This window comes from Leopardus geoffroyi, chromosome D4 (genome assembly GCF_018350155.1).
Source record: "Leopardus geoffroyi isolate Oge1 chromosome D4, O.geoffroyi_Oge1_pat1.0, whole genome shotgun sequence".
Taxonomy (NCBI): Eukaryota; Metazoa; Chordata; class Mammalia; order Carnivora; family Felidae; genus Leopardus; species Leopardus geoffroyi.
This window is the reverse complement of record NC_059342.1, coordinates 87,368,821-87,393,974: the sequence shown is the minus strand read 5'-3', so window position 1 is coordinate 87,393,974 and position 25,154 is coordinate 87,368,821. Positions and strand designations below refer to the sequence as shown.

At 51.6% G+C, this 25,154-nt stretch overlaps 1 protein-coding gene across 2 annotated transcripts in view; it reads left to right on the top strand.

The window, feature by feature from the left end:
• Positions 1-2,393: 2,393 nt before the first annotated feature.
• The window catches only part of ZER1 (zyg-11 related cell cycle regulator), a 31,378-nt gene continuing 8,617 nt past the window's right edge, over positions 2,394-25,154 (top strand). Inside the window, exons 1-11 of one of the 2 annotated variants that reach the window (XM_045467615.1) lie at positions 2,394-2,534; positions 14,032-14,288; positions 16,821-16,971; positions 17,178-17,614; positions 17,927-18,103; positions 18,977-19,091; positions 19,255-19,401; positions 19,770-19,937; positions 23,507-23,722; positions 24,472-24,513; positions 24,676-24,795. In XM_045467615.1, coding sequence (XP_045323571.1) covers positions 14,131-14,288; positions 16,821-16,971; positions 17,178-17,614; positions 17,927-18,103; positions 18,977-19,091; positions 19,255-19,401; positions 19,770-19,937; positions 23,507-23,722; positions 24,472-24,513; positions 24,676-24,795 — 1,731 coding nt within the window. In that variant the 5' untranslated portion in view covers positions 2,394-2,534; positions 14,032-14,130. Of the gene's footprint in view, positions 2,535-14,031; positions 14,289-16,820; positions 16,972-17,177; positions 17,615-17,926; positions 18,104-18,976; positions 19,092-19,254; positions 19,402-19,769; positions 19,944-23,506; positions 23,723-24,471; positions 24,514-24,675; positions 24,796-25,154 lie in introns of both variants that reach the window. The other variant, XM_045467614.1, reaches the window with a different exon arrangement.

Below are 25,154 nucleotides of genomic sequence, written 5' to 3'. Positions count from 1 at the left end.
GCCCCAAGTTGTGTCCACTTCTTGACTATTATGAATTATGCTGCTATGAACATTTTCTTTTGGGTATACACCTAGGAGAGGATTTGCTAGGTCATATGGTGACTCTGTTTAACTTTCTAAGAAACTGCCAAACTGTTTTCCAAAGGAGCTAACCCTTCTGAAATTCCCATCAGCAACTTTCCAGGGCTCCCATCTCTCTACATCCTCAGCAATACCTGTTACTGTCTGTCTCTTTGATCACATCCCTCCTAAGAACATGAAGTTATACCTCACTGTGGTTTTTATTTTTTTATCTGAGAGACAGCGAGCATGCAAGTGGGGAAGAGGGGCGGGGGGGGGGGGAGAGAGAGAGAGAGAAAGAGAAAGAGAGAGAGAATCTTAAGCAGGCTCCACATTCAGCCTAACTCGGGGTTCTATCCCATGACCCTGGGATCATGACCTGAGTCAAAATCAGGAGTTGGACCCTCAACTGACTAAGCCACCCAGGCACCCCTCATTGTGGATTTGATTTGCATTTCCTTGATGACTAATGATGTTGAGCATCTTTTCATGTGCTTGCTGGCCATTTGTATAATTTTGGGGGAGAAATGTCTATTTAGCTCTTTTGCCTATTTTAAATTGGGTTATTTGCCTTTTTATTTTGTTGCAAATTCCTTACATATTTTGGATTACTAGTACTTTATCAGATATATGACTTGCAGATAGCTTCTCCCATGCTGTGGGTTATCTTTTTAGTTTCTTGATGTTGCCCTTTGAAGCATAACATTTTTAAATGTTTTTAAAATGTTTATTTTGATAGAGAGAGAGAATGTACACTCCACACTGTTGGCATGGAGCCTGATGTAGGGTTGGATCTCATGAACCATGATGAGATCATGAACCAAACGGAAATTAAGAGTTGGACGCTCAATGGACTGAGCCATCCAGGTGCCCCTAAAAGTTCTTAATTTTGATGAAATTCAATTTGTTTGTATTTTTTTCACTGATGCTTTTGCTGTTGTATCTAAGAGACCATTGCCAGTCACAGACTGACTCCTATATTTTCTCCTCAGTCTCATTGTTTCAGCTCTTACATACACACGCATATTTTATGTATATATAAAGGAGTAAGGGAGATACTTACCAAACTGTTAAGAGTGGTCATTTCTGGGGAAGGGAATGAAATTGGGGTTGGGTTAGGGTTTGAATGGGGATTTTCATTTTTTCCCCACCATGTGTTTCTGTACTGTTTGGATTTTTTTTTTTTTTTTTTTTTTTTGCAGGCATGTTGTACTTTGGTAATTTGAAATCATCAGTACACTTTTCAAAGGATTCAAAATCGTGCAAACATGACGCATATGGTCAAAGTCTAAAAAGTACTACGCAAAAGAAAAAAAAATTGTGCAAACCTAGGGCATTAGAATGGGGTGGGAGTGTGGGGTCATGTCAAGAAAGTAGCCTCTAACCTGAGACCAGAAGGTGAAATAGTGTGTTGGATCCAAATACGGCAAGAACTGTGTTGGATGTAGATGCGGCGAGAAGAGTGTGCAGCTGGGAAGAAATTATTTGAGCCCCAGGAGAGAAGGGGAATCATTAAAAGAACCAAAAATGTTTTAAACGGTGTGGATTGGAGAATGGAAGGGAGGGCAAGTAAGAGGAGGGGGACAAGAGGCTGGAGAGGGAGACAGGTGACAGATGACCCCAGTCATCTACGTTCAGGGTTGTAAGCAGGGGAGTGAGCTAATCAGCTCCGAGTCTGGGAAAAACCCCTCCGGGACTGTGGGGAGAAGGAGGGGAAGGCGCGTGAAGACGCTGCCGCCGAAATCCAGGGAAGAGATGATGTGGAGAGAGTCGGGCACTACTGGGGGGGAGGAGGGGGGCTCCAAACCAGAGGGTCTGAGCGATCGCCAGGACTTGGCGACTGGAATTGGAACTGAGGGAAACGCAGGGGCCAGGGCCGACTCCCAGATCCTCACCTGGCGGCCCGGGAAGCAGAGGGCGAAGCTGGCGCGCGTCGGGCCGCGTGGGAGAGCGCTACCTGCGGAGAACCCGGGGTAGGCGTTCGATGGGGCGCCCAGGCGTGGGGCGGGGGAGCGGGCGCCCAGGGAGACGTCGGCGCCGACGCGGAAGGTGGAGTTCGTCCCGCCTCTCACCACCGCTCGGGCTCCGCTGGCCCGCAGGCCTGAGCGGGCCCCGGGTCAGCGTCACACGGCGGGTCCCCCCGAGGCCAGGGAGCACCCCGAAGTGCGTGCTCGCGGCCCGGTGGGGCCCACCCGCTCTCCGCCACTCGCAGACCGGGCTCGGCCGGGAGAGGAGCCGCGGCGCGCCCCGGAACCTTCGGCCGCCGCAGCCCGTGTTCGCCGCGGGACCCGTAGAGGGGCACCAGTTCGCTGTTGCTAAGGGGCGGCCCCGGAAGTGACGCGCCCCGGGTTTGTTGACAGCGGAGGCGGCGGCGGCTGCAGGCTCCGAGCCTCTGGAGCCGGATCGGGGGAGGGGCCGGGCCCCGGAGCCAGCACCCGGCGGCCCTCGGCCCCGCCCGCAGCCCTAAGGGCAAGGTAACGGCCACCGGGTCCCACCCCCGGCGCGACCCCCTCCCGCCTGGGGCTCCAGTCCCCGGGATCCCAAGCTCCGCCCCGCCGACCCCCGTCTCCCGCAGACCCCGGCCCTAGCCTAACGAGATCCCCTGTCTCCCCAGGCGCCCTGGCCCCAGATTCTCCCGGGCCGCATCCTCCGCTTCTCCTCGCGGAGGAAGCGAGCATCCCGTCCGCTCCCGGGGCCGAGGGATTTATCTGCGTCCTCCCCCTTTCCCTCCTGCCTCAGGCGCCTCAGCATCGCCTCTGCAACCTTTTGCACAGGTCCAATTCGGCCAATGGTGGGAGGGCTCCCTTCTCTGTCCCTGCTGCCAGGTCCGAGAAACGTGCCTTTAAAACTGAGCTCCCTTTCTCCAGAAAGAAAATGACTCCCTGTCGGATGCCCCTACAAAATGGGGGATCGACCTAGGACTAGAAGGGCTACCCTCTGCCCCTCCTACCTGTTGGACGAGCTTAAGTTCCTCCGAAGCAATGCTTAAAAGCTCAGGGACGGCTGGGATTCTGGAACGGCTCCCAAAAGGGATGACAAGGTGCAGGAAATCCAACAGGATGAGAAGGGGATGGGCTGGGGTTGCAAACCTGAGGGCAAGGGGAGCCTGATAGGTGAGTTGAAAGTGAAACTGACTGCTGGCCACTATAGCTCTGTGGGTGGAAATTGACTTGGCTGCTCTTTGGCCCAAGGAGTCCAAGATTTCCAGTCTTTGCCTGTGCCTGTCAGCGTGCTTGGTGTTTGAGGGCGGAAGGCCTGATGCCTCCACAGGGCATATGATCTTTCCCACAGAATATTTCTCTTCAGGGTTCAAAATGGGTAGAAGAAGCATTGAAGACAGCTTTGAAAAAAATAAGAGGAGTCTATGCTTAGAGCAGGAGGTGGGGGCCGGTGGTGAGGGGTCTCTGTTTCAGTTCATTGCTTCATTCAGAAAGTAAGAATTATAAAATATGTAGGGTACAATAAGTGACATGGAGAAGAATAAAGCAGAAAGGGCCAAGGGAAGGTCCAGAGAGTGGGTTCACCTTTTTATAGACGTTGATCAGAGAAGGTCTCTAATAAGGTGATATCTGAACAAAAACCCGAAGGGGGGGGGGGGTGGAGGGAGCAAACCATGCATCTCTCTACAGTCAGAGCATTCAACAGCAAGTGCAAAGGTCCTGAGGTAGTGTACCTGATGATTTCAGGAAACAGCCAGAAGACAGTAGGGCTGGAGCAGAGTGAAGGAGGGGAAGTGGGAACCAGATAACGGTGGGAAGAATGTCAGGGGCTGTCCATGTGACGCAGGGTCACAGTATCTAATGGAGCATCCTTTCGGAACTGTACTAACGTGGTGTCTGGTGGTCCGAGAAAATATAGATTTGTTTTAAGTGACAAATAGCCGCTGTACTCTGGTCTGGCATTATAAGTACCCCTTTTCCATCTTTGTAATGACCCCTGATGGGATTAATACCAAAAGGACAGCCATAGAGCACTGTAGTGTTAAATCAGATCATGCAGCTGCTTCCTGGTTGTGAGAACTTGGGCAAGGGACCACCTCAGTGTCCTCATCTGTAGAATAGGCTTGTTGGGCTTAATGAGACATCATGCACTGCAGTGCTTACTTAGCACGCTATTTAGCACATATTAATGACTCGGTATGTGGCACTTGTGATGATGGCAACGGCCATGATGAGGAACTGTTTGCATGTGTCTACCTCCAAGCCTTTCTTTTTCACACCAGCTGGTGGTGCCACCAGCTCTGGCTGCCTCCCTGAGCTAGTAGAATTTTGGAGAACAGTGGGGGTGGGGAGACAAAGTGGAAACTTCCTGTCACCCTTCAGTGGGAACAATGGTTGCATATCCTACAGGGAGGACGGTAGCTTGGTCTTGGCTTTCTTGAGGAAAGCAGAAGGGGATGGGGCCTTTTACAAAAGAGCCCAGCAAATCCCCATTCTGCCACATAAAATAAACAAGATGATGGTGTTGACGTAAATATGCCATGGACAGGTTGGGAAGGGCAGTCTATGTTGGCCCCTGACGTGCCGTTGGGATGTGTGTGCGCCTGATCTGCTGATGCAGAGTGTTAATCCAAGAAGTACCCAGCAGAGGCTCAGATTTTGCAGCCTGCCTTATAGGGAGTGGAACAATGGTTGATCTCCCTCCTCACCCCCCAAGCCTGGACTATATCATCAGGCCTGGGTCATAAGCTAAGCAGGGCGACTGGGCCAGATGATTTAAAAATGAAAAGCCAGAGCTCTTAGACGCCGAGAGCCAGCATATCCGAGCAGCCGCCGTGGCTAGGACCTAGGACTAGTCATCTGGGGACCTGGGTTCAAGCCCCAGCTCTGCTGCTGGCTCACCGTGTGAACTTGGGCAAGTTCCAATCCCCTGCCTGGGCCTCGGTTTTCCTATCTGTATGCCAACTCTGAGGATGAAATGAAACACAGGTCATGAAAGAATTTGGTACACTCTAGAGCTCACTACAAAGGTAAAGGACAGTTCTGGTTATTATTAGCGCCATCGGGATTCTGCACTCATATTTTTGGGGCAGAGAGCTTTAGTACCTCAGCTGTTCTTCATTCCTGAAATGCCAGTTCAGGGACCCCAGGTGGGTCATCGATTTGGGCAGCAGCATTCTTTATCTGGCTCAATCACTAAAGCTGATTTTCCACCTTCCAAAATGAACAGAAGGGTCTCCCCAAGCATAAGTTCCTAGGAGATCACTCCATAATGATTGGTCACCACCTTCTTGACATTATCTCGTGGCATCTCCTCACTAACGCCACAAGGTAGGCGCCATTTGCAACCCATTGACCAATAAGGACCCTGACGGAATCATTGAGGCTGGTAAATATTGCTTCGGGGGGTCTTGTGCAGCTGAGGCTCCTTCATCTGCCACCAACCAGCCACACACTCACTGCGTCATGGAGACCCTATGGATCACACGAGGTCCCCGCCGAGAACCTCCCAGTCCTGTGGCCAAAATGATATATGCCCATAGGACAGTTCCCAGCAATACCCTAACATCTGTGCTCAGGGTCTGAGGACACTCAGGGTGGTAAGGAGTCAGTGAAGGCTCATCCGCAGAGAGGAGACCTGAGGCAAGGAGAAATGGTTCCTGCCCATCGCGTAGTGGTAAAGAGAGCCAAGCACGTAGTGGGGGACCTTGGACAAATCATCACACATACTTGAACCACACAGTTTGTTCCTCTGGAAAACAAAATAATGTGGCCCTCGTAGGTTATTTGTGCCTTCAGCGAGAGCATGCATGGGAAGCTTGAAGCTCTAAGTCTTGAACTAACGCATCCCTCTATGTCTATTGCCGTGTCCCCGTAGACCCTCGTACCTATACGTAGTCCATGGCAAATTACCTCACCATTCAGAGCCCCAGCCTCCTCATCTGCAAGTTGTAGGTTTTAATAACTCCTGCTTCGTGTGGTTGTGGAGAGAATTTAACGGCTTAACATGTATCAAGTACTTAGCAGAGTTCTTGGAATATGGTGCTCAGTGTGGGTGCGATCACTTAAAAAAGGTTTTTTAAATGTGTGATTTATTTTTGAGAGCAAGAGAGACAGAGCATGAGCGGGGGAGGGGCAAGGAGAGGAGGCAGGGAAACACAGAATCCAAAGCAGGCTCCAGGCTCTGAGCTGCCAGCACAGAGCCTGACGCGGGGCTCGAACTCACAAACCACGAGATCCCGACCTGAGCCAGTCAGACGCTTAACCAACTGAGGCACCCAGGTGCCCTGATGGATGTTTATTTATTTCTGAGAGACAGAGAGAGAGGCAGAGCACGAGCGAGGGAGGGGCAGAGACAGAGGGAGACACAGAATCTGAAGCAGGTTCCAGACTCTGAGCTGTCAGCTCAGAGCCTGATGCGGGGCTCGAACTCACAGACCGTGAGATCACGACCTGAGCCAAAGTCTGATGCCTAGTGCAAGCTTGGAACTCAGGTAGTAGCCCCAAGGCCTCTCTGCCTCCAGGTGGCACCAGTGAGTGGTGAGGTGCGGTCCTCCCTCATTCCATTTCCCCTGTCTTCCTATCCTAACCCACTCTGCCGATTAGGCTGTGCGGGCCAGACCCCTTGGGATGCTTTCCGATCCTGGCCGCCTTCACCTTTGCCCCTGGGACACCCTGGCACTTGCCCGGACTCCCCTCACACCAGCTTCCCGCCCCCGATATCTGGCCTGGGATCTGCTCCTGGAAAGCTTCCAGCCTCTGTAAATAGGGCATTTGTTTGGATTTTTCCCCCCCAGCTCTCGGGTTAATATTTCACAGGGTGGGCGCTGCTCCAAGGCTCAGAACTTCTGGCTCCCCCAGCCTGTCGGCCGGGTGTCAGGTCACCGCCGGGATCCCACACTCCCTTGTCTGGACCGCAGTTTCTCTTTCGCCTGCGCTGCATGGACAGAAGACTTAATGGTGTGGTGACAAGTGCGAGTTTGGTTTAGGATTGTGTCCCCTGTTGTCATTTGTGTGATTGCAGGCAAGCCTCAGTGTCTTCATCAGGAAACAGGGTATGATCAGCTGTCAATACCTCATGCTGCTGGAGTGAGGTCAGGGCAAAGGCAAACCTTTATTGTGATGCATGCCAGGCACAGGCTGGCACAGAGGATCCCGGAGCCTGCAAGCAAAAAGGATTCCCATCCTCCCAGAGCTCATGGGCTGGGGGAGGGGCTGTTAGGCAATTGTTATACAAATGACAATTAGCTTCAAGTGCGGGATCCTAGGGAATGTCATTTGTTGGTTAAATAAGGAACTATTTAACGCAGTTCAAGCGCGAGGGGCTCAGCACCCCATCTGGAAGCAACCAGCACGGAGGCTTTGGCCACTGCTTCTGTTTTCTCCCTTCTCTCTCCTCTGCTCCCCACTCCCCCACGCCACCATGTCGTAGCTCAGGATGGATCCAGTGTAAAGAACCTGCTAGAGAAGTGACAGAGGAAGACACAGGGCTCTTACTGTGTCGCAGTTGCCAGCTTGTTCCCGGTTGCCAGTATCCCAGATGGCCAGTGACTGCCGTGGGAACAAGGAGCCCTCGTGGGTGGGAGTGGGGAGGGGAGAGATGACTGTGTCTGGCGGGCGCCAGACCTGCAACCAGATGGGGCACCAGTGGCAGGGTGCCCCACACCTCTCCGCCTCCGGCCCCTTCCTCCTCCGGCTCATCTCACCCCCAAACAGCGGGGGCCACACGGCCAAAGGGCAGTTAGCAAATGGTACCATCTGCCTGGTGTGTTTCTAGGGGGCTTTGGGTGCCCTTGGTGGCTGAAAGGGTGCTGTTCCTTCCACCTGGGGAGCGGGCCTTCGTGACTGGGCTCAGTCCCGCAGACAAGCCAAAACCCCTGGTGGCGTCCTCTCGTTCCGAGTGGTGAGCATTCCCCTGTGGCCACTGGGGCCCCACAGTGTCCTGGCGTGGCCGGCAGGGAGGATACAAGAGTGTGCCTTTTCCCTGGGTGCCATGCGTGGCACAACTTACAAGTCCCTTCGTCCCTTCCACGGGCGTGTGTGGAAACCCTACGAGGTGTCAGGCCCACACAGGGTGTCCAGCAAACTGCCATGGAACTGGGCCTGTCGTACCAGGGTCTCGTCCCCTCTGGCCTCAGCCTGTGCACATCTATTCCTTCTTGCTGGAACACGCTTCCCTTCTATCCCCACCTCCAGAGTTAAGTATGACTCATCTTTTGGGTCCCAGCTGAAATGTCACTTCCGAGGAAGCCTGCCCATGACTCGCCAGTCCAGGGCAGGTCCCCTGGCACAGGCACGCGGGGCCCCAGGTGCCTCCTCCTCCCTGAGGACACTGGTCCCGGGTACGTGGCGTGGGGTTCGTGTGCTTTTTAGGTGCATGTCTGTCTCCCCTCGGAGTGAGTACGCTCCACAAAGACAGGGACCTCGTCTGGTTTCGCCCACCACTGGACCCACAGTGCCCAGCGGACAGGTACCAAGTGAATACGTAAGTGACCTGGGCTCAGCGCAGGGATGATGCCACGTAAGACAGCCAGGTTCCTGGCCTCATGGAGCTGGGCAGCTGGCAGGGGAGTCGGATAACTAAACCAGCATTAGTTCAAAGTATTAGTTGTTGTGGTGGGGCCATGGGGGCACACAGCAGGAGCACCCTGGCGGGGCAGGGAAGCGTCCCCAGAGGAAGTGAGGTCGTCACCAAGGCCCGAGGTGTACAGGCGGCAGCCAATGAAGGAGAGGTCAAAGGCGGCGTGGGCTGGAGGGGGTAGGTATGCTTCCTGGTGGAGGGGCATGAATGCGTTTTGGGGGTGGGAGTAGTATTTAGAGTAGAAAGTGGGAGAATTCGTTGAACTGGGATGGTCCTGGTTGAAAGAAAATAGACTGAGCAAAGGTCTGAAGGTGACCCTGTGCGTAGGGCCTATTGCCAGTACCACGAAGGAGGCCGGGCCAGCTGCAGTAGGGGCCAGTGGGCACTGAGTGGGCCAGAAAGCTGGCTGTGGTTCCGGAGGCCTGCGGTGCCTGCTGGAAGAGATAGGACTTGGCTTCCAGCAGGGTGGGCCTCCTTGCCAGCGGTGCTCCCCTGGCTCCTGTGGCCCCAGGAAGATCTGGGAGTGAATGAAGGCAGAGTAGGGCCATGCCTGGTGCCCGGGCAGCCTGTTTATTGTGCCTTCCCTCAAGGGTGGCACACGGCCAGTGGGACAGCTGGCACCACAGGCCTTGTGGCAAGAGACCCAGGCCTGGGGAGCACAGACCTTGAACTGGGCAGGGACAGACCCTGCTGTGTCGGGGATCACAGCAGGTGAGGCAGGACAATGGTAATGGTGACAATGACAACGGTAATAATAGCTGCTTTTTATTGAGTAGTTACCCCGTGCCAGGCGCCATGCTGGTATCTTTTGATATTCTATGTTATCTTCGCACAGTACTCCCTGTTTCAGAGGAGAAACTGAGGCACAGAGGGATGAAGACACTTGTTCACCAGGTGCACCTGCTCTCAAGCAGCAGGGCTGGGACTTGAAGCTGCGTGGGCCTGACTCCAGAGCTCTCAGCGCACTGTCACCAGTAAGCGGTGGTGCCAGCACTGAGACTTTGCAATGTCTGAGGGCACAGGGCTCTGTGGCTGCCCACTGGATTTCTGGAGCAGCCCAGAAGGCTCAGGTAGGGACACAGGGGCTCCAGGAAGCCGGGGGAAGTGCTGGGCCCTGAACTGCTTCAGAGCTCTCCAAGGGGTGATACGGTGGAGTCCAAGAGACCAGATTCAAATCCCAGTTTGGACAGAGTAGCCTCTCTGAGCCTGAGTTTTTTCATCTGGAAGGGGGGATCATAACCACCATCTATTCTACACTGAGTCTCATCAAGCCTGAGACTAAACGCTTCCCCAACATCTCATTTACTCCAACAGCCCTGTGAAGTGGGGATGATTATCCCCATTTTCCAAATGAGGAAACTGAGGTCCAGAGAGGTTAAGTAACGTACAGTGAATTGTAGAAGTGGGTTGAAACAGATCTGACCACAGAGTCTGCATGTCAAAAAAACAAAAGCAAACATCAAACCCAAAAACAACTATCGAAGTATAACCTAGATAGGGAAAAGAAGGCATGGAAAGCGTGAGTGGGCAGTTTGATGAATTTCCTGCCCCAGAGGTCCCCCGGCCACTTTCTAATCACCACGGGTTCATTTTGCCTGTCTCCTCCACCCTTTCCCATACAGACCCTGGTAGAAAGGTGGTTGGGGACTAATTCCTGATGATCCTCGGTTCTATAAGTGGTTTTTTCTATCTTGTTCACTCAGGTTGAATACGAAGGTTCAGTTTTCATCCTCAGCCACTTGTAGCTGAGGAGATACACTCTCAGAGCATCATTTAACTGAACCCTAGTCCCCTCTAAATGTAGACCTCTTTGGTGTCCAGGCCATTTTATTAACTTTTCTTGAATTATAATTTTTTAAGTTTACTTTGAGAGAGAGCACGTGAGCTGGGGGAGGGCCCAAGAGAGAGGGAGAGAGAGAATCACAAGCAGGTTCCGTACTGTCAGCACAGAGCCTGACCCAGGGCTCTATCCCATGGCTGTGAGATCAGTCGGATGCTTAACTGTCCGAACAGTCGGATGCTTAACTGACTGAGCCACCCAGGCACCCCTATAATTTACATTTTTAAAAATCACACATCATGATATACGACTCCTGAATATTCACAAAGTGAACGCTGGACATATTCAGATAAGACCTAGAATCTTCTCAGCACCCAGCCAAATCCCCAAAGTAACTGCAATCCTGACTTCTACTACCATAGATCAGATTTTTCTTTTCTTTTTTTTTTTAGGGTTATTTATTTATTTATTTAGAGAGAGAGAGAGAGAGAGCAGGGGAGGGGCAGAGAGAGGGAAAGAGAGAGAATCCCAAGCAGACTCCATACCAGCAGCATGGAGTCTGACATGGGGCTCACACCCACGGACTGAGATCATGACCTGAGTTGAAACCGACAGTAGGACGCATAACCAACTGAATCACCCAGGTGCCCCTCTGTATTTTTAAAGTTAAATTTTATCAAATTTTATTTATTTTTGAGAGAGAGAGAGAGAGAGCACAATTTGGGGGGGGGGGGGACAGAGGAAGAGGGAGAAAGAATCTTAAGCAAGCTCCATGCTCAATGCAAAGCCCGACGTGGGGCTTGATCCCACAACCCTAGGATTGTGACCTTAGCCAAAATCAAGAGCCGGACACTTAACCAACTGAGCCACCCAGGCGCCCCTATTTTATTTTATTTTATTTTAGAGAGAGCGTGCACGTGCAAACTGGTGGGGAGACACAGGGGGGAGAAAGAGAGAGAGAATCTCAAGCAGTGTCCACGCTCAGCATGGAGCCAAAATTGGGGCTCAGTCCCATGACCCTGGTATCATGACCAGAGCTGAAATCAAGAGGCAGACACTCAAGTGACTGAGCCACCCAGGCGCCTCAGATTGTTCTGTTTTTTAGCTTAGTGGAGTAAAACATGAATGGATTCATTTGGTATATAATATGGTATAAGCTCTCTTATGTCTGACTTCTTTCACTGAACACTGGGGTTCACCAAGCCATTGTGTTAACAATAGTTTGTGCGTTCTCATTGCCATTAGTATTTCGTTGGTGATCACACCGTAATTATTCATTCTGATGTCAGGGACATTCAGATTCCTTTCTGGTTTTGGCTACTCCGAATAATACTGCTGTGAACATTCTGGTCTGTGTCTTTTTGGGGGAACATTTATATGTGCACCTTTGTTGGGTGTGTACCTACGAATAGAATTGCTGAACATTGAACATATGTGCGTATTCAGCTTTGGTAGATAGTGTCATACAATATTCCATTATACTGTCGATGCACACCAATTTTCACTCCCACCAGCAGTGTGGGCGACATCCTGTTGTTCCGTCTTCACTACAGTACACGCTTGGTGTTGCCTGTATTGTTGTTGTTTCCAGTTGAGCCATTGTGGTGGGTGGGAAATGGTATCTCATTGTGATTTTACGGATTCTGATGAGGCTGAGCCCTTTTGTATATGTTTCCATATGTTCTCTGTCCCTTATGAAATACCTTTTCAAGTCTTTTGCCTTTTCAAGTCAGTGTTTCAGTTGGATGCTATGTCCTTTAAAAAAAAAAACACGATTTTGGAGCAGCTGGCTGGCTCAGTCGGTGGAGCGTGCGACTCTTGATCTCAGGGTGTGAGTTCGAGCCCCATGTTGGGTGTAGAGATTGCTTGAAAAAAATCTTTAAAAAAATGATTTGTAGAAGTTGTTTATGTATTCTGAATATGAGTCCTTTGTTGGATATATTATTGGAAATATTTCCTAGGCTGTGGCTTGCCCTTTTTTTTTTTTTTTAACTTTTTGAATGTTTTATTTATTTTTGAAAGAGAGACAGACAGCATGTGAGTGGACAAGGGGCAGAGAGAGAGGGTGACACAGAATCCGAAGCAGGCTCCAGGCTCTGAGCTGTCAGCACAGAGCCTGACGCACAGCTTGAACTTATGAGCTGTGAGATCGTGACCTGAGCTGAAGTCAGACACTTAACCAACTGAGCCACCCAGGTGCCCCTGCCCTTTCTCTTTCTTAATGATATCTTTTGATGAACAGAGTCTTAACATTTTAAGGCAGTATGATTTATTTCTATATATGGTTTCTGGGTTTTTTTGTGACCTATTTAAGAAATGATCGCCTACTCTGAAGTCATAAGATAGACTCCTGTGTTTTCTTCTAGAAACCTTATTGTTCTACCCTTCACATTTAGGCCTGTGGTTCGTCTCAGATTAATTTTTGTGTACGTACGAACAGTAGTTTCTTCACTTCAATGCAGATTGGTTTATCATTTTTTCCTTACGACCCTACTTAAGGAATCTTTACCTATCTCAAGGTCATGAAAATAGTAAGGGATTTTAGGTTTTTACTAACAGTTTTATTGAGCTACAATTCCTATACCCTACAGTTCACCTATCTAACAGAGATAATTCGTGGTTTTTAGTATATTCAGAATTGTGTGACTGTCACCACAATCAATTTTAAGATATTTTTGTCACCCCAGAAGAAACCCCATACCCATTAGCAGTCACTCCCCATTTCCTTACAACCTCCTAGCCCTAGGCAGCCACTATTCTTCTTCTGTCTCCATAGGTTTGCCTGTTCTGGCTAGACACTTCATAAAAATGGAACCATATGACCTTTTGTGTCTGGCTTCTTTCACTTAGCATCGTGTTTTCAAGGTCCACCCGCGTTGTAGCAGTTGCCAATACCTCATTCCTTTTATGGCTGAATAATATTCCATTGTACGGATAGACCATTTTTGTTTATCCATGCATCACTTGATGGACATTTGCGTTGTTTCCACTTTTGGGCTATTACGAATAATACCAGTGTGAAAACATTAATGTACCGTTTTTTATGGGGACATATATTTTTGCCACTCTCAGGAGGAGACGTTTCATTCTTTTTTTTTTTTTTTAAGTAGGCTCCACACGCAGCATGGAGCCCAGCATGGGGCTTGAACTCACAACCTGCGATCACGACCTGAGCTGAGATCGAGAGTCAGACACTTAACCGACTGAGCCACCCAGGCGCACCAGAACCTTCATTCTTAATCATATACGATGAGATTCAGTGACAACATGTCTGTAAAGCCCTGGCATGTACTAAATGCTCACACAGTGACAGCCATTTATGGGTTAGGTTACATAGTAAGAGACACCCCAGTGTAGCTATTAACGAAAGCTCCTGTTATCCTCACCCAAGCATTGAGTCCCCAGCACACGCATGTCTGCCCACGGACACTCTGAAGGCATACAAATGCTTGGAAAAGGCCCCCTGCTCTTTGCAGTTCAAGCCACACGTAGATAGTGGCACAGCAGAGAGAGCAGGCAAGGAATCAGGAGCCTTGGGACGTGCCTCTGCCAGACTGCTAATTTGAGTGTGACATCCGGGGCCTCAGTTTCCCTACTCAGAGAGTGGACCTAGGGCAGCCAGTGGTTCCGGTTCTTATGGGGGACTCACTTAGCTTCTTCCTGTTCCACAGGCTGTGGTTCTGCCAATGATCCTGTGAGTGCCGGGGAGTCACCGCTGCCCCTAGGGGCTCCTGTCGTGGAGTGCCCCCCCCCCACCGCCTGTCCCCAGCATGGCGTCCGACACCCCCGAGTCCCTGATGGCCCTCTGCACTGACTTCTGCTTGCGCAACCTGGATGGCACCTTGGGCTACCTGCTGGACAAGGAGACTCTGCGGCTACATCCAGACATCTTCCTACCCAGCGAGATCTGCGACCGGCTCGTCAATGAGTGAGCAGGCGGGGGCCGGGGCACGGGCACGAGGCTTAGCATGAGCGCGCGTGGAGGCCCCGGGACCATCGTGTGCACCGTGCAGGGATGCGGCTGGGGATACATATGTGTGAGGGGGTGTGCATGCCCTTGGGTATCTGTGGGTGCAGGAGAACACTGGTATGTTCGTAGCCATAAGGTTGTATGTGTTCATGTTGCTAAGTGTGTGGAGGGGTGTGCACGTGAAGGAATGGGTGTGTGGACACACATGGGCTGCAGCACGGGGTGTGTTTGAGTGTGTCCCTGCACGTGTGTATTAACATCTACGAGAGAGTATAGAAACTGCATTTAAGCGCAGGAGTTCTGTGCTGTTCCGTGTGCACTTGCCTGTGCCTGCAAACACGTGTCTGTGTACACGTGGGCACACACGTTTGCCCACTGGTGCACAAATAATGAACCCATGAGCAGGAATTGAACCGTTCAGAAAATCTTTGTGTGGGGGCGCCTGGGTGGCTCAGTCGGTCAAGCGTCCAACTCTTGATTTCATCTCGGGTCATGATCCCATGGTTCGTGAGTTCAAGCCCCGCATTGGGCTCTGTGCTGACAGTGAGGAGCCTGCTTGGGATTCTTTCTCTTCCTCTCTCTGCCCCTCCCCCACTCATTCTCTCTCTAAATAAATAAACAAACAAACTTAAAAAAAGAGAGAGAAAAAGAAAATCTTTATGTGGAGCCTCCAAGGACTCTCCACTCTTAGAGGTTCCTAGCAGTAAGATGTGCATTCACTCACCTCAGGGAGTCCAGTGCCCAGAAGAGAAATTGTTAGGCCAAACAGTTGCATATAAAAGCAAGAATCTGTGGGTGCACCTGGCTGGCTCAGTCAGTGGAGTGTGCGACTCTTGATCTCAGGGTTGTGAGTTTGAACCCTATGTTGCATGTGGAGATTACTTAAAAATAAAATCTTTAAAAAAAAAAAAAAAAAGTTGGAACTTGTATGTGACCTGAGGACAGAGCCCGGTTTGATTTTTTTTTTTTTTAAACGTTTATTTATTTTTGAGACAGAGAGAGACAGAGCATGAACAGGGGAGGGGCAGAGAGAGAGGGAGACACAGAATCTGAAACAGGCTCCAGGCTCTGAGCTGTCAGCACAGAGCCTGACGCGGGGCTCGAACTCACGGACCGTGAGATCATGACCTGAACCGAAGTCAGACGCCTAACCGACCAAGCCACCCAGGCGCCCCAGGACAGAGCCCAGTTTGTAATCATGTTCCAAGCATTTGAAGCGGGTGAGGCACTTGCTTGGATGCTTTGCAGACCAGAGTTATGTCCATTTTACAGATGAAGAAACTGAACGCTGGGGAAGTTCCATTTCTCACATGAAGCCGCCCACGTAGTGAACAGTCAAGCCAGGATTTAGATTCCAGAGTGTTTGACTCAAAGCCTTTTCCACCAGACCAGGAATCTTACATTAGCTGGCCTCAGCAGGGTTTTATTGAGTGCTTGCCCTGTACCCAGCTGGGATCCTTAAACTCCTTGGCTTAATCTTCCTGTTGGAAAGGGTCCTGGGAGGGGCTGATCAAGGAATCAGAAGCTGGCTTCAAGATGAGGAGTGTGGACGTGTATGTTTGTTATAGATGTGTAGGGTTTCGGGGGGAAGAGCTTGGAATTGGCTGTTGATAAGAGGCCCCTTCATCACCTTTACACCCGTGGTGCCTGGGGCCACTCTGTCTCACCTGCACAGTGCTCGGGACCCAAATAGGTACTGTTAGAAAGAGGGGCTGTGGTGGGGGGGGGGTACCTGGGTGGCTCAGTGTGTTAAGCATCTGACTTTTTTTTCTTTTAATTTATTTATTTTGAGAGAGAGAGAGAGAGAGAGCACACATATGCATGAACAGGGGAGGGACAGAGAGAGAGAGAGAGGGAGAGAATCCCAAGCAGACTCTGTGCTGACACGAGGCTCAATCTCATGGCCATGAAATCATGACCTGAGCTGAGATCAAGAGTCAGAAACCTGGGGCGCCTGGGTGGCGCAGTCGGTTAAGCGTCCGACTTCAGCCAGGTCACGATCTCGCGGTCCCTGAGTTCGAGCCCCGCGTCAGGCTCTGGGCTGATGGCTCAGAGCCTGGAGCCTGTTTCCGATTCTGTGTCTCCCTCTCTCTCTGCCCCTCCCCCGTTCATGCTCTGTCTCTCTCTGTCCCAAAAATAAATAAACGTTGAAAAAAAAAAAAAAAAAAGAGTCAGAAACCTAACCAACTGAGCCACCCTGGAGACCCAAGTGTCCAACTCTTGATCTCAGCTCAGGTCTTAATCTCAGGGTCAGGAGTTCAAGCCTCACATTGGGCCTCTCGTTGGGCCCTGCTCTGGACGTGAAGCCTACTTAAAAAAAAAAAAAAAAAATCAGTAAAAAGAAAGAAAGAAGGGCAGGGAATAGACGAGATGGAGGTTGCTGACCAGTGATGAGGGAAGGTTTCAGGGACAGGAGGGCTGGTGCTGAGCCTTGAAGGGAGAACGAGGGTCCCTGGGCTCCCCCTCAAGCCAGGCTCTCCTCCTTCCCAGGTATGTGGAGCTGGTCAACGCCGCCTGCAACTTTGAGCCGCACGAGAGCTTCTTCAGCCTTTTCTCCGACCCCCGCAGCACCCGCCTCACCCGGATCCACCTCCGTGAGGACCTGGTACAGGACCAGGACCTGGAGGCCATCCGCAAGCAGGTGAGACCGGCTTCGCCAGCCGGTGGGGATGGTCATGGGGAGGCGGCGGCCTCGAGATGACCGGTGAGTCGGGGGCCGAGCCACGCGCCTCCAGCACAAGAATCCAGTGCGTCCCCGCCTCGTACACCCCCCTCCCCAAGCTCAACTGCGGCCCAGGCCTGGGGGCGGGAGGGCAGTGCCGGTGACGGAGCTGTGCCTGCTCCCAGGACCTGGTGGAGCTGTACCTGACCAACTGCGAGAAGCTGTCCGCCAAGAGCCTGCAGACGCTGAGGAGCTTCAGCCACACCCTCGTATCCCTGAGCCTCTTCGGCTGTGCAAACATTTTCTATGAGGAGGAGAACCCAGGGGGCTGTGAAGACGAGTGCCTCGTCAATCCCACCTGCCAGGTGCTAGTCAAGGACTTCACCTTTGAGGGCTTCAGCCGCCTACGCTTCCTCAACTTGGGCCGCATGATCGACGGGGTCCCTGTGGAGTCCCTGCTACGGCCTCTCAGCTCACTGGCTGCCTTGGACCTCTCGGGCATCCAGACGAGCGACGCGGCCTTCCTAACCCAGTGGAAAGACAGCCTGGTGTCCCTTGTGCTCTACAACATGGACCTGTCAGATGACCACATCCGGGTCATCGTCCAGCTGCACAAGCTGCGGTGAGCTGCCGACCCAGAGCTCACTGGGGCGAGGGCAGGGAGGTGGGTGTTGGCAGTCCCGTGAGGCTTCGTGAGCCCCTGGCCGGGCAGAAGTGGGGATGAAAGAGACAGTCCCCTTCCTTAAACCCAGTGTTCCGGCTGCCTCAGGGCTATCCAGGGCTTCTGGGTCCCCGCAGGCTTTTTCCCAGAATGCCCTGGAGCAGCTGTGGCGGGGATGGCCCCTCCCCTGCCATGGGCTGAAGGAGCAGGGGTCTCTGAGGCGGCCCCGACCTGTGTCCAGCTCTGACCTGTGGCCCCCGCTCCAATCTCCAGACACCTGGACATCTCCCGAGACCGCCTCTCCAGCTACTACAAGTTCAAGCTGACTCGCAAGGTGCTGAGCCTCTTTGTGCAAAAGCTGGGGAACCTGATGTCTCTGGACATCTCTGGCCACATGATCCTGGAGAACTGCAGCATCTCCAAGATGGACGAGGAGGCAGGGCAGACTAGGTGGGGACCCACCTGCCATGGTTGCCGGCGGGGTGTCTGTCATTCGACAAGCATTTACCAAGTGCCCTTCTGCCGAGTCCTGTGCTGGGTGCTGGAGATAAAGAAACGAATCAGACCCTGCCCTCTCGAAGCTGTATGAGCTAGTGGGGACAGATGAGTCATATTAGGACGGTGATAAGGGAGGCACAGGGCTGTGGGGTTGCCCTGAAGATCAGGAAGGAGGCAGGAAGAAGGAGGAATGGCATCCACACTGTCCTGAAAGCTCTTTCTGAGTCTCCCAGGGGAAAGGTGTTCCAGCAGAGGGAACAGCATATGTAAAAGCTGGAAAGTGCAAGCTTGGGGAGTGAACGGGAAATTAGGACACTCAGACTGGATAGAGACGGGGTGGTGGCATTAAGACGGCCAGCAGTATCCACCGTGCATTAGTCATCACAGCAGATTAGGTGTCTTCCTGGTCTGGTTGGTTGAAAGATCTGATTCAAACCCATCCAGCTGTAATTGGCTGTAAGCCCTATCCTCAGCCATACTTTAGCGGGGTTTGGTCGATGGGCATGCCCCTTCATGACTGTTGGTAGAACCTAAGGGTGGCACATCCTCACCAGAATGGCAGGTAGTATTTCCCAAAGGTGGCTGCAACAGTGTCTCCCATCCCACATGTTATCCGATATGACCTTGGCACCTGTCCTTCAAGAGGTGGGGGGGGGGGGGTCTGTGTTTTTGCCCTTAAAAAGAGGAAAAAAAAAAAAAAGATGAGACTGGAGGGCCTAGAAGAGGGCCCCAAGTAAATGCCTAGCCACCCTCAGGGAGAAGCCCTTCTAAACGCAGGGCAGCCCCAGTCCACAGGCCACTGACCCCGGCATGCTCTTCCCCCAGCATTGAGCCTTCCAAGAGCAGCATCATGCCTTTCCGGGCCCTGAAGAGGCCACTGCAGTTCCTTGGGCTCTTCGAGACCTCCCTGTGCCGCCTCACACACATTCCCGCCTACAAAGTGAGAGGGAGTGGGGGAGGGGAGGAATAGGGAGCCCCGGGACGAGGGAAGGGGTTGGGCTGGGGGCCCCAAGGGGTCTGCCCTGGAGCTAGAGGCGGAGCTGGGATCCAAGGATCCCACCGCATGGCATCTTCCAGTGGTTCTGAGCATGTTCCATTCCCAGGTAAGTGGTGACAAAAATGAGGAACAGGTGCTGAATGCCATCGAGGCCTACACGGAGCACAGGCCTGAGATCACCTCACGGGCCATCAACCTGCTTTTTGACATCGCACGCATCGAGCGCTGCAACCAGCTTCTGCGGGCCCTGAAGGTCAGCCCTGGCCCCAGGGGTCCTCGGTCTCTGGTCCATCCCTGCCTGGCAGGTCCTGGACTTGGCTGAGCCATGTCCCCAGAGCTCCCGTCCCTCCTCCACTTGTCCTCCTCATCCCCAGGACATCGGCAGTCCTGCCCCCTGAGCCCCAGCCCCACGGTGCCTCATTCGTCCCAGCACCGGCCTTGTCCCAGCAGCGTGGGGCTGCCCTAGTTTCTGCCCCCAACCCCTCACTTCTCTCAGAGAACAGAGTCGGGGTAAGCTGCACCCCGGAGGCCCATCTGAGCCCCCTTGCAGAGCCCTAGGCATGGCCCTGTACAACTTTAACAGGACTCGCCAACCCAGGCCCGCACCCTGTCTTCATACAGCTGGTCATCACGGCCCTCAAGTGCCACAAGTATGACAAGAACATTCAAGTCACAGGCAGCGCTGCCCTCTTCTACCTGACCAATTCTGAGTACCGCTCTGAGCAGAGCATCAAGCTGCGCCGACAGGTCATCCAGGTGGTGCTGAACGGCATGGAGTCCTACCAGGAGGTGACGGTGAGCCCCCTACCCGTGACAGCCCCGCATGCTCTGGCCCAGCCGCCCCTCTTCCTGCTCGCCTCGTGCCCCAGCCTCACCAGCCGGCTTGCAGTCCCTCAGGGGGCCGTGCTTCCTCTCACCCTTTTTTGCCTGGCACTGTACTGCCCCCCTCGCCACCCCCCTTACCCACGGCATCACTCCCAGACTCTGGGACCTGGCATTCAGGGCCTCTGTAACCCAGCCCCACCTGACCAGTCCGTCACCACTGCCACCCTCCACCCAGGGATCCTGTTCTCCCGCCCCTGGGCCTCCACTCATGCTGACTCCTCAGCCCTTCTGTAACACTTGGCTGGGAGGTAATTTTTTTTTCCCGAGAGCTGCTTTTATTATACAAGTAACAAAACTATGGGGGCACCTCGCTGGCTCGGTCAGTAGAGCACGTGACTCTTGATCTCAGGGGCGTGAGTTCAAGCCCCACACTGGGTGTAGAGGTTACTTTTAAAAAGTATACATTTCTAAAAAAGAAAAATAACAAAAATTTCTACTGTAGAAAAATTATAAATACGGATATAAAGCAAAAAAACCCCCATAATCCCACCACCCAGAATAGCCACTGTTGCTGTTGAATACCCGTTGTTCAAGATTCAGCCTGTGCATGTTTACTTAGTAAATGGGATCATTCTGCACTCACTGTTTGTATAGCGTGGATTTTTATCTCAACAGTGTCTTCCAAATGTGAACATTCCCATAATCGACCAACATTTTTACAACAGAATTTCTTAAATAAGGTTTCTCTTATGCTCACAAAATTAAGACATCTAATGCTTAGAAAACAAACAAATTCAAGCACAGCTGACCTTTGAACAACACAGGTTTTAACTGCGTGGGTCCACTTAGATGCCAATTTTGACAAAGACAATGCAGTGCTATCAGTATATTTTCTCCTTCTTATGATTTGCTGTCTTTTTTTTTTTTTTTTGAAACTTCTTTTTTAAAAGCTTATTTTTTTGAGAGAGCACGTGCGTGCTCTGGCTCGTGCAAGCAGGGGAGGGGCACAGAGAGAATCCCAAGCAGGCTCCCTACTGTCAGCTCGGAGCCTGACGCCAGGCTCGAGCTTATAAACCTTGAGATCATGACCTGATCTAAAATCAAGAAGTCAGTTGCTTAACCGACTGAGCCACCCAGGTGCCTCCCCCACCTTATGATTTTCTTACTAACGTTTTCTTTTCTCTAGCTGACTTCGTTGTAACGCTACAGGATATAATACACATAACATGCAAAATATGTGTTAATCAACAGTTAATGTTATCACTAAGGATTCAGGTCGACAGTAGGCTATTAGTGGTGAAGTTTGGTGGGGAGTCAGAAGTTGTATGTGGATTTACAGCTGTGTGGCAGCCAGGGATGGGGGTTTGGGGCCCCTAACCCTCGAGTTGTTCAAGGGTCAGGCATACTATGAAAACGTGTCAACTACGAAATGGAAGTTGTTCACAATCCAGCTCTCCTCCACCCCACAGCTGGGTTTAACCATTGTTTTGTAATTGCTGGTGCCCGAATGGTGTTCAGTGTCCTCATCCAGGGAAGGTCGCTCTGGTGCTGACTGTGTGTTAGAGCTGGGAGGCGGTGGCCAAGCCCCATCCCCACAGAGTGGCAGGACGGGCCTGCCCAAAATGTCTGGGCTGCAGGTACTGAATCAGCGCCATGGTTGAACAGTTAGGTTGCTTTTTTTATTTTTTGCTATACCAAATAAGGCTTTGCTGACCATACTTAATTGATTATCCTTATAATACGTGACTGGGAATTGCAGGGACAATGGGTAGGTGTATTTTCAAAGCACTTGAGATGCATTCTCGAATTATCCTCCAGAAAGGCTATGGTGGCGATGTAGCCTCTGCAGGGAGGAGAAGGCCCGCTCTCCCGCTGCCTGCCAACTCCAGACTTGAGAGCGACTGATACACTGAGATTGATTTTATAATCAGGTCAAAGGGGTGTCTTTTTTTTTTTTTTTTTGACAAAATGCTAGTTGAAGATCCCCAAATTAATAAACTCTATCAAAGAAATGAAAATTAAAATAACAAGAAATTACATTTCATCTTGAGAGACCAGTGATCCCCAACGTTGACAAAGGTCAGGGGAGAGCACTTTTGCATGCTTCCCACTGGTGAGGTATGAACGTACAGCCCTTTTGGAAGGCAACTGGCAGAATTTGCCAAAACTGTAAATGCACCTGCCTTTGGGTCTAGGTATTCCACAGTTGAAATGTTTTTAGAAGGAACCAGAATGTTAGCAATAGAGAGACCTAGAAAAGTAACATACAGTCCACCCACACAATGGGATATTATGGTCAATCTGTACGCCCTAATGTGGAAAGATGTCCAGTGCATGTTGATAAGTGAGGAGAAGTTTCGGGCCAATATTTATAATAAATATCCTTTTTGCCTTTCCTCTCCCCCGAATGTGTGTGTGTGTGTATGTATGTATATATATATATATATATATATATTTGCATTTGCATGATAGAAAAATCTAGAAGGACGCACACCAAACTTTTAATAGCAATTTCTTCTGGGGAATAAAGGGAGAGACTAACTTTTGCCCAAATAGTACTATTTGAACTTTTTACGGTAAGTATTGCTGTCGTAACTGAAAAAAAATTTTTTTCTCAAATTAAAAAATATATGTGTATTTGGGGAAAAAAAGACAAAGAGTTAACTAAGGGTGGTACCCTCTAAAGTACGATGATCTCCCAAAATCTAATGAGAAAGGATGGCAGCAAATTAAATTATAGGCAAATGCCCTGCGAATACTTAAAAAAAAAAAAAAAAGCCCACAGATAACACAAAAAGAAATAGAAGATGTCAAGCAGCTTAAGGCCTCCTCCTCTGTAAACTGGTACGGCCACTTTGGCAGATAGTCTGGTGCTACCTGGTAAAGTTGAAGACGTGCACGCCCCGTGGCCCTGAAGCCCCGCCCTGGCGCCTGTGCCCTAGAGAAGCCCATGTACGTGGAGGCTGGGATGCGTGTACCAGACATTGAAGCTGCCGAGCACTGAAGCCCCCCTCGGATGTCCACCAACAGTGGGATGGACGAATAAATCAAAGTACCAGACCGCAACGGAAGGATGAATGCTTTTCAGATACTTATAACAACACCATTGACCTGGCACACTACGGTTGAACGAACATAAGCAGGATGCTAGAGAATGTTCCATACGGAATAGCAGGGATAGTAGTTCTCTCTAGTGGGGAGGAGGGCTTCTGATCAGGAAAGGGACCTATGGGGATTCCTGGGTGCTGGCAGGGTGGTGACAAAGTTGTTGGAAAGCTTGTTTGCTTCACACATGCTTGTAAAAAACTATACATTTGTGCTTTATGCCCTCTTCTGTATGAAGATTATATTTCATGGTTTTGTTTTTGTTTTTTTTTAATGTTTAAAAAAAAAAAAGCCCTGTAGTCTCCTCTTTCAGAAAGCCTTCCTGGACCAGCACAGCTCTGGCTAATCCCACAGCTCTAGCGAGCCCCTGGAGTCCAGCTCCCGAGTCTGACCCTGACTGCTTCGCTTGTCTCCCGGCCCGGCCCCAGGTCCAGCGGAACTGCTGCTTGACTCTCTGTAACTTCAGCATCCCCGAGGAGCTAGAATTCCAGTACCGCCGGGTCAACGAGCTCCTGCTCAGTATCCTCAACCCCACGCGGCAGGACGAGTCCATCCAGCGTATCGCCGTGCACCTGTGCAACGCCCTGGTCTGCCAGGTGGACAACGACCACAAGGAGGCCGTGGGCAAGATGGGCTTTGTTGTGGTGCGTGCCCGCAGGCTGCACCCCCTTCTCTCCCTCCCCGCCTTCCTCTTCCACAGCCCCCCTGCCTGCCGCATGAAAGATTGAGGCCAGACCCAAGGAAGAGTCTCCTAACCATGAATGTAGCTCATGTCCCTGGAGATTTCCTCCGACTGGAACACTCTGGCATCTTCTCTCGGCCCCTCCATCCGTCCATTTGGTCCCACTGTCCAAGCTGCTCCTGGCTCCTCAGACCAGGTCCCCTGTTAGGTCTTTCTAACTGGGGTTAAATAAGCCTCTGAGGGACTGCCTGCTTCACTTTGGCCTCCCCACTGGGTTGTGATTCTGCGGGGAAAGACACCATGATTGTTCCTGCTTTCGTGGTGACATCCCCAGCTCTTCCTACTGTGGTACCTGGCTCACAGGGGGGCGGATAAGTATTTGCTCGGGAATGGGAGGAAAAAATGAAGCAGAAGCATCTAGTTTCTTCATCTCACTTATTGCCGGCTAGGCTGGAGCCCACACAGGGGAGGGCCAGGCCCAAAGCTACATTGGGAATCGGGGTCGAGCCAGGACTAGCCCCCAGGCCTCCTAATGCTAATGCCAAGTCTGTGGGTTGCAGTTCTTCAGACCAGATAGGCGAATTTGGTCTTGTCAGGATGGATTAGCCAAGAACGGAACTGCTGTGCTGACTCTCCTTCCATCTTGGTTCTGGGAGGGACATGGTAGCTCTTGAGCCCTGGTCACCTGCAAGTTCTCTTCTCTGCCCACAGACCATGCTGAAGCTGATTCAGAAGAAACTGCTAGACAAGATAGTAAGTCGAGTCTTCATGAAGCTGCTTTGCCCCTCCCTTAGCCCATGAGGGGACGGTCTGCCCCTGGAGGAGACCCTTATTTTGTCAGGGGATGCCCTCACGGGTGCTGGGAGCCCGCGGGGCCCTGCAAGCGGGCCGTGCTGAGCCCCCCGTTGCCTTCAGTGTGACCAGGTGATGGAGTTCTCCTGGAGTGCCCTGTGGAACATCACGGACGAGACGCCGGACAACTGCGAGATGTTCCTCAACTTCAATGGCATGAAGCTCTTCCTGGACTGCCTGAAGGTACTGCCCGTCTCCATCGGCAGCGGCCTCCTTGGCCACCCACGTGGCCGCTCTTCTGTCCCCAGGCCTCCCACCAATCATATCTGCCAGCAATCCCTTTCCCCAGAGTTCCTGTGGGAGGTCTGACTCACAGGCCCACCCCCTCTCTTAGAGCCCTCCCTCCAAGGGAAAACCCAGCCCCATCCGTCTTGGCAGTAATTTCTAGGCTGCCCACAGTCCAGCTGGGGACCACTGAGGTATCAGCTGGGCAGAATTTTGTCCAGTAGATGGCTTTATTTTATTTTATTTTACTATTTATTTGGATGGTATTTTCAAGTAATCACTACACCCACCATGGGGCTCGAACTCACAACCCCAAG